Raw genomic sequence first — 12609 nt, forward strand, 5'->3', positions numbered from 1 at the left:
CTGCTGCTGGACTTGCTAGCCTTTGGCTCATTCTCTTTCTTCTTGTCTTCTTTGGCACCATTATCAACATCACTCATCCTTCTTTGACTTAGCTTAGTGACCATCACTTTTCTTGGATGGCGAAACTTCATCTTTCTTTCCACTATCATTTCTTTGTCCCTTTTCTTTACTGTCTGCCGGCGTTTCACTTTGGCAACTTCAATTCGTAATCTGAATTCTACCCGGCATTGTCATCACTGTCTTCTTTGTGTTTGGAACATTCTTGCTCGTCATTTTTAGCTTTTGTCATTGCCGCCTTGCATTCACGTTTTTACGGACTGGCTTTCACAGTGTCTGTACCATCCTTGTTGGAGTCGTCATCTTGATCGCTTTTCTTAGCAGGTCTCCCACACCTTTTCTGACTAGAATTGTTATTGGTGGTCATCTTAGCCAATTTAGCTGTCCGACCATGTTTCCTGGTTGCCGGTTTCTCTTCAATGGTAGCATCACTCACCTTGCCAGCTTCCTCAACAGCTACTTGTTTGGCTTCTTCCTTTATAGCTGCTTTCCACATTTTTGCATCAGATTTCATGCATTCTTCGATGATGGTGGAATCCAAATATCAGCATTAGACTGCGCTTCATTGACAACTTTGTATGACAATGGATTCCCATAAAAATGCAGGTCTTCTTAGTCTCTTGCTTTTTCTAGCATCAGGAGGTTGATTTGCAGCGACTGTAAGCTGTATCAAATTTCCAACCATTTGCTCTGTATGCTTCAAGTTGGGTAATGCATCTCTTAGAGATGTTCCAGGAAGTGTCACTTGTACGTCTTGGTCATTTAGATTGACTATTAATTCACTTCCTTTCAATTGGCAATCTGTTTGGCTCCTCCTAAGTGGAAAAACAGCCTCATCAAACCTCACATTCCTACTGGCAAAAAATGTCTTCATCTACGTTCCACAACTTGAATATCCTGAAGGGGTTGAGGGATACAATGAAAATGCATTCTTGTGAGTGTAACATATCGCCCTTAAGGGCTTTATGTTCCATTAACCCTTTTCTATTAACTTAAACACAAAGTGATCCTCTGGGAGAAAACCCGTGCAAGTCACTGGATTTTTGTTTATATAGTGTTTGTTTTATATGGTGATATTTTCACACTAATGATATATGTATATATTTTATGAAATGTATTTATTTCTATATACCTTGTCTCACCCTCCTTGGGCGGGGGTACCCGTGGGCTTCTGTCCCATTATCACAATTCCACGATCTCAAATTCCCATAGCCATGTAAACAATGGGAGAAGCCTGATCAACTTCCTCCATCTTGTTGAGCCTGTTGCCACCCATGAAAAATAATAGTGTTCCGATAATTGCAAGCCACATCTCCATATGCAAATTCTCTGTGCACCAAAGGCCAACAGTGATGTGTTTCTTAACACTTATGTGAGCCGAGTGGATAACACATGGGTATTTATTATTACGTTAGACTTAGATAGATTACATACATATATAGATAGGAAGAATTTACAAAGCGGAAAGAGCAGAATACATGGATATCTTATCTACTTGATGTCTGGGGTGGAACTCACTAGTTCCCCTTACACAACACTAGGTGGCGTTGTATGTTCGTATCAGTTTAGTTCTTTTAGTCATTTCTTATAAGGACACCAAATTCCTCCCTGATAATTTAAAGATCCAACCAGACAGGAGCTTTCCTGTGGTTTGTTGGGGACGTCAGAAAGAAATGGGAGTGCTAGACATAGCTGCTGCTAGTAGATCGCTGCTGATCTCTGCCGGAGTTGTCTGTTCTTCTGGAGTAATCTGTACCTCAGAGTCAGCAGCAACAGGATTTGATGAAAGTTTGCCTGGAACTCTGGGTGCCACCAAGGTTTGCTGAACTTGATTACCAGCTGCTCTCATCTGGTCGATGGGACGTCGGAAGAGTTACATTTACATCTACAGTGTAGTATACAAATACAACGCCACAACAGGCAAAATGCCCAACGAGGTGGCTGAGAAAAAGATGCCCATAAAAATATATATGTCATATATTTAAAAAAATATAGCAACCCAATTAAAAATGCAATTAACAAAAATTGTAAACAATATATACACATGATAAAATATTATACAATGCCCATAAAGAATACTTATGGTTGTCTTATTCTAAGTATGGATAGCTTCTCGATTTACCCCAACCATTTCGAGGGACACAAGGAATCTCTCTAGAGACAGTTTGAGGTAGTACTTAATTTCCAAAAAAGTATTGTAAATTAACAGATATTGATTTTTGGTAACTGTCTTTGTTAAGAACAGTTCTGAACTTCCACATGTTATTGGCGGATCTGTAATCTCACACAGCCACATGATCTCTTGGCTCGAAAGTTCGGTCATAGAAGTCTGTGGCCTTATTTCTGACCCTTTTTCGAACCCTGTTCTTGATATTTGGCAAGATTAAGTCTCTTCTAGTTCGGATTTCTCTTTTTAGAAATAACATTCCTGGGCTTTGCATGGTAATTGCATTAGGCGCTTTTCTGTAATTCAGCAAAAACGTGCTCACTTTTTGGTAGATGTTTCCGGGAAATCTTTACATCGCTCGAAGGAATTGTTTTAAGGTGTGAAAGTATTGTTCTGCCTGCCCATTGCTTGATGGTTTAAAGAGAGCACATGTTTTGTGCTTTATTCCATTATTCCTCATGAATATTTAAAACTTGTGTGATGCGAACCGAGGACAATTGTCACTCACTAATACTAAAGGCAGTCCAAATTGAGAGAGAGTCCCATAGGCATTTAACTGTCTTGAACGTGTTTGTTGATTTCATCGGATATACTTCCATCCATTTAGAATGAGCATTGACTACGATCAAAAACCTGCTCGAATATGGGACCTGTGAAATCTACGTGAATTCTCTTCCATAGAGCACTCGGGTCCAATGGTGTACCCTTGCTTTCACCAGATCGGACTTGAATCTGGACAGTTTTTAGCAGCGTTTTCTATGTTGCTATCAATGTCCTTCCAGTAGACGTAAGATTGAGGAATTGCTTTCATTTTAACATTGCCCAGATGGTCTTGATGGAGTTCATCAAGAATTGAATTTCTAAATTTCTTCGGAATAAAAACTCTTTGGCCATGCATAATACATCCATCCTGCAAGGTGTACTTAGCTTCCTTCCCTCCTAAAGGTTCACTGAATTTATATTTCCTCAGCAATGGACCCAACTCTTCATCATTTTGTGTCTCTTTTGCTAAATGTTGAGCTTTCGCTGGTAGTGTTTTGATTTGATTCAACTGGAAGAGTTCTATGTCATCCTTGACAACTAAGTCTTCAACCTTAAAGGTAATCGTGAAAGACAATTTGCATTTTGCATTACCATGGTTCTGTGTGTTACGATAGATATCGAACCGATATGCTAGTAAGATCAAGGCATAATGCAGAAGTAGAGTAGCCATCAACACTGGTAGACCTTTCTTCGAGCTGAATATTGTTACCAAAATCTTGTGATCTGTTATGAGAGTAACTCTTCAGCCTTTCAAGTAAAGCATACATTTCTTTACTGCCCAGATAATTGCCAAAGCTTCTTTGTCAATCTGGGAGTATCTCTGTTCTGTTTTCGTCAACATACGATAAGCGAAAGCATTTGGTCTTTCTGTTCCATCTGGTAAGACGTGATAGAACTGTTCCTATTCCCACTGGAGAAGCATCCGAAGTAAGAGGTAGTGTAAGATCATAGTGCATCAAGATTCGCTTTGAGCAAATTTCCTTTTTAATCTTGAATGCAGTCTCTCACTTTTTAGACCAATGCCACGGAATGTCCTTTTTTGTCAGCTCATTGAAAGGATAGGTGATGGTTGCCAGATTTGGACAGAATTTCCTGTAGAAATTCACCATGCCCAGAAAACTTTTTATGTCTTTAACGTTTTTCAGTGCGGGAACTTTCAAAATTGCTTCAGTTTTCTCATTTGTTTCTCTTAGGCCATTTTCATCAATTTTGTGACCTAAGAAATTTATTTCTTTTTGAAAAAATGTGCTCTTTTTCAAATTTAACTTCAGCCCATGCTCCTGACATTTTTTGAAAAATTTTTCCAAAGCCCTGAGATGTGACTCGTCATTCGTTCCGGTCACTCTGGATATCCTGAATCCATAAAAACTTTTACACCATCTATTCCTTGGAATAATCCATCAATGTACCTCTGCCATATATAAGAATATAGAAACAATAAACAATATTGCTGGAGCTGCATTTAGTCCATACATCAATCTTTTACAGGCGTATAACCCCTTATGAGTGTTTATGGTTAGGTGTCGTTGACTGTCAGGGTGCACTTTCATTTGCAAATATGCATGACTGAAATCCAATTTTGAAAATCGTTTACCCCCATTTAAACATTAAAATATTTCCTCAAATGTTGGTAAGGGATGCTGAGGCATCTCTCTCTAGCTTAGGATTTAATGTGACCGAATAATCTGCACATAACCTTATGGATCCGTCTGTTTTCACCACTGGAACAACTGGTGTAGCCCAATCTGAAGTTTCAACTCTCTCGATAATGCTTTCTCTTTCAAGCCGGTCTTTTAATGCGAAGGCCACAGTTCTCGCTCTACAAAACTCTGTGGTAATATCTGGTTTTAGCTTTAGTTCCACTTCATGGTTATTTATCTCGCCTAATTTGTTATCAAAAATCTCTTTATAATCATCCAACAATTTTTTCAGATCCATGTCATTAGCGGTCCTTACAGCCTTAAGAGAGTTCCAGTCTAGATTCATTTTGACGATTGGTTGGAGAGATGAGATAAAGGCAACATTAGACTTAATAGGTAGACACCCTGTATAAGGGGCTGTTATATACCAAGATACAAAATTTAATTTTTTTACTGTCCCAGTGTCCTTCAACTTTCAATCTAAAAAGTTGTTGCTCTGTCTTTCCTGAGCCCAAAAAAAAAGAATGTATTCAGGTACAATCAGAGCCGCAACTAGAAGATTCGTCAGCAGGGGCAAGCATGTATTTTGGCGCCCCCTTGTAATATTGAAAGAGAGGTAAAAGTGTGAAATTTGCGCCTCTTCTGGTCCAGTATTCGGGGCGGCAGGCCCGCCTGCTCACCCTAGTTGTAACCCTGGGTACAATATTAGAAGAGAGATTCAGATTCAAAAATTGCTGAAAATGGCAAAAAAAGGAACGCATATATAAAAGGATAAGCTTATTCTATGCTGTTCGTTCCCTCATTTTGGCAGTTTTTGACAATATTTCAGCTAATATATTGCACTTAAAACATAGAATTTTTTGCTCTCAAGGAAACTTTAAATTAACTGAGTTTGACTGTGTGGTTTATTGGCATAAATTATTAAGTTTCACATTTCTTTTCCAGCTAAATCAAGCTTTCATGAAGAAGATTCCACCTGGTGCAGAAGCTTCTAATATTTTAGTTGGTGAAGTTGATTTCTTGGATAGAGCGGTTATAGCATTTGTAAGATTGAGTCAAGCTGCAAACCTTGGAGATCTGACTGAAGTTCCTGTTCCCACCAGGTTTTTGTTTGTTTTGCTTGGTCCATCTGGAAATCTGGGAAGATATCATGAAATTGGTCGAGCAATGGCAACACTTATGTCAGATGAGGTAAGCATTAATATTCTTTCTTTTTCCTCTCTAATAATTTAGTCTGTTTTTAAGTTGATTTTTGTATTTTTTATTCCTTATTTAATACATTTATTTAACCCATTCACATTTAGAAACATGAATTCTTGTTTTAAAAAATGTGTTATCATTGGGGAAACAATTCTTGTTTTGCAAATTCTGGCAAGTACTGCTACACAAAGGAAACTTTCACCAATTATATCATTATTAAAAACATTTTCAATGCACATATCTGTACCTCAGAACCATGCTATCGTATGCCCATTTGAGTAATTTTACAGTGAAGAGAAAACAATTTCTCATTATTTTGTTGATTAAGTGTATTGATACGTACATATATTGGTAAACAGACATACTATAGTCTGGTTTTGGCAACTTCATGTAAAAATTATTTTATCTAAAACAATACTACAAGGATACAGTAATATCTCGAAATTGGCAAAAATTGACATACGATGGTATGGTTATGAGGTACAGATATGTTCAAATATTTTTATATCATTAAAATACCCTGTTTTATAAGAAAGATTTAATAAAAATTACCCAAGCCAAATGTATGAGTAATAGTATGAACTGCCTTGAACAGCACTTGACTTTGTAATTCTCAATGATACTTTTGACTTTTTTTCCTAACAGAAAATGTTTTTTCATTGAAACCTCTTATAACCAGGACCACTCTTAGGGTTGTGCGACAGGTGTGGCCGCACTGGGCCCTGCGCGTCTGGTAATGAAAAAAATAGAAAAAATTGTAATTTTTTTGTAAAAATTTCAATAATAAAACAAGGCTGCTGCATTCTGATGAGGCATGTCTTGCTTGTATATTACGGAAATAAAATATTTTTTTTCCTATGCCACTTTGCTCTCCCATACAAATAGCTATTGCAACATTTATCTTGCATTTCCTGGTTCTTTATCATTTTTACCCCAGTAATCATAGAATGGATGGCAATAATGAATGAAACAAGACTTTAACTAAACTATAAACATTTATTCAATTAACTATTAACTATTAGTATAACATTCTAACAAACAATTATCACAGTTAACCTTTTCTCTCAAATATTACGACGAGACAATAAAACAGAGACAATCTCACCGCCATGTCCAGGTATTCACGTATTGGTTCAAATCGTCCACAAGACACTCCAAGATGTCTAGTTCTAAGAGACGATCTGGCTCACACCTCAACATGAAGACAGGAAGTTAGTCGGAAGTAATAGTGTGATCGTGCAGATCTCTATCTGGTTTTTATACAGGAGCATTCCCACAATGCTTCATGACAGAACCAATCACAAGATCAAAGGTGTGGTATTGAGCTTGCGTCTAATTTACATAACTTCATGAGAGAAAAGGAAATATTGTAAAAGTTGTAATACTGAATCTGGTAACCAAACATAACAAACTGGAGATATGGCAAGGGTCCACAACTCTTAGGCCTATTGCACATTGTATAAGCTCATGACATTATAGACAGTGAGATGGTCCTAGGACCCACTGACGGCGTGGAGGTAAAATATATTGCACATTTATATAACACTTTGCTAAACATTTACATTATATTACACTAATATATTGCACAATTAATTCGATATTGAGTTTGATGACGACTCAACACGGTTCCCACCGACGAGCCACGGGAACCCCCCAGAGGGAAAGAGAAGTTAACTAGATGAGCTATTGGGATCTCTGACATAGATGTAAACCGGAATTTATATGGGATGTCGGCAGCCCGACCTCTGGCCCCGTTCTCTCCCAACTCGTCAGACTAAGTGAACTAACTGGCCCGAACCGGATCGCCAGTGGAAGCCTCGGGTGGTTTCCGGTAGCCAACGAACCCTGAGGCCTAAACAAGATTAAATGAACGTTGAGATTGTAAGAGATCCCAGGTCGTCATGTTACACTATTTCGGTGCCCAACTTATTTTGGTGAATGAAACCTGTCTTAATGTCTTTTGAGAAATCTCAAATGCGTGGGAATTATTGCTTTCAAAGGCAACTATGGGAATCGACCCGTTATCCCAAATGCTAGATAGGAAAAATTGCACTTGACGTTGATACAATCTTAACGATGCTACATCGGAAACAAACAACAGTGCGAGCCAAGGTGACTAGATTTGTTTCAACATTGGACAACTAGTGCTGAGAAGGAAACAGACTTTGTGATTTCTCATTTGACAGAGGAATTGGGCGAATTACTTTGCCTCGATAACAATATTCACGCTCTACTATTGGGCGAGGACTACGTGATCGGTATAGAAGAATGTGAAGAATATCCTGAGAAAGTGAAACATGGCTAGTTCGATGCACCCCTTGTGTTATAAAAATGCAACGATTGTGCCTCCTCTGGTTGCTACTTTAGCTCAGCTTCCAGCAACTTCATCACCATGTGCTCTCAAGCTGCCTACCATATGCCTAGAGCCCTTCTGTGGTTGTGCTGAAGACTGGCCAACATTCTGGCAACAATTCACCTCTTTGATCGACGAGAATCCGCAACTGTCAACCATTGACAAACATGTTTTCCTTCAGGGATATCTCCAAAATGAACCCAAGAAGCTCATCGAGGGAATCATCGTCTTTTCGGAAGCCTACGAGATGGTGAAGATAATGCTTATCGACAGGTACGACAACAAGGATACCATCATACAGACCCACATAGACTTCTTTGACATGCTGCACTCAGCGACACCTTCATTGCTAGAGTTTCTCAATGATGCTTACTTGGAAATCAATGCCCATATTCAAGCTCTCCAATCACTTGAAGATATCACTAACTACAGTCGGATTTTGACGCAGAAGATTCTTCACACATTACCTACTTACATTCTCAACTATGGATTATCCCTCTAAACTTCAAGAAACCTCAAACATGTACATATCAAAGCTGATATAGTTCCTCTGTGAAGAAATTGATGGACTTCGATTTTCAAGTAAAGTACAAAGTGAGTTTCCTTTGCCACCTTTAAATTTCTGCCCGACTACCAAAGCGTTTCATGTTTGCACTCGACAGAAAGAGAAAAATTTGTCACCCTTTAGCCCATTTTGTGAATCATATGGTCACTGGTCCTAAAATTGCTCTGTGATAACTGATGATCAATTACGAATGCAGAAGCTAAAAGAAACTCGTTGTTTCTTATGCACTAATCATTCACATAACGCTAAAACTTGCCCATGCTGTACTAGAACTCTTTGTTCCAACTATAAAAGGAAACACCACGTATCAATTTGTCCTTCACTTCACACGTCTACTGCTGTCGGTAAAATCTATGTATTGCCCCATTTTACGTATTTACAAACTGCATGTATTTGGGGTATTCGGTCCCAATGGAATTTGCAAATTGTTTGAATGTGTATTAGATGCCGGACGTTAAACCACCTTCATTCACAGCAGCGCAATTTTTCCTATCTAGCATTTGGGATAACAGATCGATTCCCATAGTTGTTTTTGTGAGCAATAATTCCTACGCCTCACATCCTACGGCTCCGATAGATATTAGTGCATTTCCTACTTCATGCAGTATTCAGCTTGCGGACCCTCACTCGTCCGATGAAATCCCAATTCAAATGCTCATTGGTAGCGAGTTTTACTGAAAAATAGTAAAAACAGATTCACAGGTCAAGCTATCAGACACATTCGTTCTTGTTATGTCTCATCTCTGACATATCTTGAGTGGTACCCGTTCCAACGTTCTTGTCCAACACTCCTGCTTTGAACAACACTACTGTTCCTTTCATGGATACTTGTGCTGAAGAAATACATGACTCGTTCAAATGCTTCTGGGAACTCGAGGCCATGGGAATCGCAGATGCAAACGAAGAATTGCTCCCAACTGGTGAAACAAAAATATTGCAAGCATTGGTGTACGCAAAGGAGGGGGGGTTGGGGTTCTAACTGTTATGTACCTATGTTGTCCATCATCTGACCCCTGACCTCTTTAGCCTTTATAATGGCTATATCCATACATGACATCCCTCTCTTAAGCTTTTAGGTTACATAGTCATTCAAATATATTGGGCGTTTACAAATTCTCCCCACTCGAGTAATCTTTTGATTAACGTCTGTATACAGTGTAGGAAGATCATTTTGGGTATGTTCATAGTTTCCAGAGCCAATGTTCAGGTTCTCGAAGCAGTCTTTCTTGCAGATTAGAATCACGGATGCCCAAGACAATCCTATCCCGAATTAAGCTGTTTTCTTGCTCTCCAAAGTCACATGAGGCTGCCAAATTTTTCAGTTCGGTAAGGTATACATCTATACCTTGGTTCTCTTTCTGAGAACATGAAAAGAACTTAAAACGTTCGAACACAACATTACGGCTAGGAAGACAATATCTATCAAACTTTGCTAAGACGTCATCATATTTTGTAGCACTTTCAGCAGCTGCATACTGGAATGTATTAAATACACTCACACCTTCATCACCAATGACGTTCAACAAAATTGCGATTTTAACCTCATCAGGCTTCTCAATCTTCTCTGAAGCAAGCATGAAATTTGCGAACTTTTGTTTCCATTTCACCCATTGATCTTACAGTAAGCAAAGCAGTTGATAGCATACGTGCTTGTGAGATTAGCTGACGACAGATGGAGAAAATCCATGAGCCTCATGTGGGTCCTGAAGTTGATGCTATAAGGTCCAGAGGTAAAAGTATATTCATGAGAAAAACTGTAATTCCTGTGGTCAAAAACACAAGAGAGGGAATTGTCCTGCATTCAATAAGTTGTGCAATCTGTGCAAAAAGAAAAATCACTTTGCGGTAATGTGCAATGAAAATTGTTTTCCTAAGCCACAATCTGCTGGTAATCATAGAAGGATTGATGAGGTCCTCCACAGAGACAACTACCTTCCATACATGACACTAACCCCCCCCCCCCCCTTGAGCCAAGATTATAGTGTTATTTTGCAGGAAAAACTTAAACCCCCCAGAAGGAAAAGTCTGAAACACCCCCCCCCCCTCGAGAAAATTCTGCATATGCCTATGATTGCAAGACTTCTACAAATCTTACAGCCTGGAAAACCATCGTCATGTCATTTCACTACCGTGGAACGAAAACGTGCACTTCACTTTGTACAATCGACCAATTGCCTCATACTGTCTTTGTAGACGTCTGGATAAGGATCGCCATTTTCGGGAAATGCACATTCAGCAATTAGAACGTTACATCCAAAATCATGCCAGAATTGAAAAGTCCTAGAATTTATTATCTCCCAGGGGTGCAAGAGCTGTACCGAAACAGTTCTCTTGCTACATGGTGGGCCTGCAACGTTACAATGTTGCATTCCCGGTTCGTTTTAATGTTTCCCAACATATAGAAATTAATTGCGAATGGCAACAATGAATGACACGATTATTTCCACTAATATTATTTATTAACATTAAATTAAAATATTTCTAACATATTGTGTAACAAATCTTCTAAAGGTTAACCAAAAAAGGTTAATATATCACAAATATTAGGCAACGACCTCACCAAATCTGTCCGTTCGTTCTCTCAATTCCGACTACCAAAGATCAATCCAGGTCTTCATCTCGATTGCACTAACTCTGCAATACACCACTCAAACGAGTCCAGGATGGACGCAAGCATGTCCCGAAGTCTGTCAGCAACATTCCATCTCCGGCAAGAGGGCGTTCCCTCTTGACTTCACTTGCGGGCCACTGGAACGGACAAAGAGACGACCAACAAGAGGAGAGATGAAGTTACTCTAGCAGCATCACAGTAGTAAACCCTCTTGTCAACTCATGGCCACGACAGAAGAGGAGCCTTTCGCACAGAGCGAGGTCAGACAACTCAGCGACAAATGTCTACATAGTTGGTTTCAGAGCTCAAGTATGAGAGCATGTGAATGCATAAGCGAAAACGAAGTGAAAGCGTAGCGATCTAGCACACTGCTGGTTTATATGAAGAAAACCTTCATCTCATCGGCTATGCGAGAACGAATCACAACTGAGAATGGAATGGCACTGAAATTATCATAATTCTTTTCAGAAACATCTCATTTGCATATTTATATGAAATAAATCACTACTACCAAAACTGACATATAGAAATTGGCTACACATAGAATGTAAACATTGGAGACCTGGCCAGGGTCCACAACAATAGGCCTATTTTGGATTGTAAGGACTCATGAAATTATTGACCGTCAAGTGGTACGTGGCCCACAGATGGCATGAAGGTAAAAACATTGCACATTATTCCTGTATAATTGGAAACATTGCAAAACATTTATCACAATTTGATATTGCACAATAATATTTTCATTTTATGGAGTTAGACGACGACTGCATGATTCCCACCAGCGATCTGTGGGACCCTAAAATCGGGAGAAGGCAATATGACAAGCTTCAGGATCCATCACACGGGTGTAAACAGAATTTATGTGGGACATCTGTAGCCCGACCTCTGGTCCCGTTCTCGCCAGACAGCCAGGAGACCCCACCCTCTGACTGCCAGACTTAGCGAACACAACTGGCCCGAGCCAGAATGCCAGCAGGTACCTCGGGTGGTTTCCGGTAACCGAGAGGTCCCTGGGGCTTAAACCAGAATTAAATTGAAAGGAAGGAATTCATTCCATAGGCGTATGTTAACTTGTATACATAACTTGTATCCGGCCCATGGGCCTGAGCCCCCCCCCCCCCAACATTTTAGAAGAGCCGGCTCGGCCCCCCCCCCCCCAAAAATTCGAGTGGATATGTTTCTCACACTTGACTCACAAAAAACTTTTTGACAAAAAATTTCTTTTTTTGCTCGAAATTTTATTTTTTTTACTTTTCTTCAGAATCTCAACGCACTTGTTCTGTGACAATAGCAGTCTTATCTCCCAATCACCCCGGCATCCATTCATCCTAAATTGCATCCTCCCAGAGTGCTGCCTGAAGGCAACTATGGAGATAACTTGGGGGGGGGAAATCCTTTCTCTTGCTTGCACTGTCGGTAAACTCAAGAGCATCTCTTCCTTCTTTTGTTGAGTGGGACCCTTGGGGATGGGGA

At 39.5% G+C, this 12609-nt stretch overlaps 1 protein-coding gene across 5 annotated transcripts in view; it reads left to right on the plus strand.

The window, feature by feature from the left end:
* The window catches only part of Ndae1 (Na[+]-driven anion exchanger 1), a 338918-nt gene that overhangs the window by 209679 nt on the left and 116630 nt on the right, over positions 1 to 12609 (plus strand). For all 5 annotated transcript variants that reach the window (XM_089252552.1, XM_089252555.1, XM_089252556.1 and 2 more), the window contains one exon: positions 5353 to 5598. In XM_089252552.1, coding sequence (XP_089108678.1) covers positions 5353 to 5598 — 246 coding nt within the window. The remainder of the gene's footprint in view (positions 1 to 5352; positions 5599 to 12609) is intronic.

This window comes from Pholcus phalangioides, unplaced genomic scaffold (assembly GCF_987345545.1).
Source record: "Pholcus phalangioides strain wild (caught in Gottingen) unplaced genomic scaffold, Ppha-v1.0 ptg000029l_1, whole genome shotgun sequence".
In the NCBI taxonomy this organism is placed as follows: Eukaryota; Metazoa; Arthropoda; class Arachnida; order Araneae; family Pholcidae; genus Pholcus; species Pholcus phalangioides.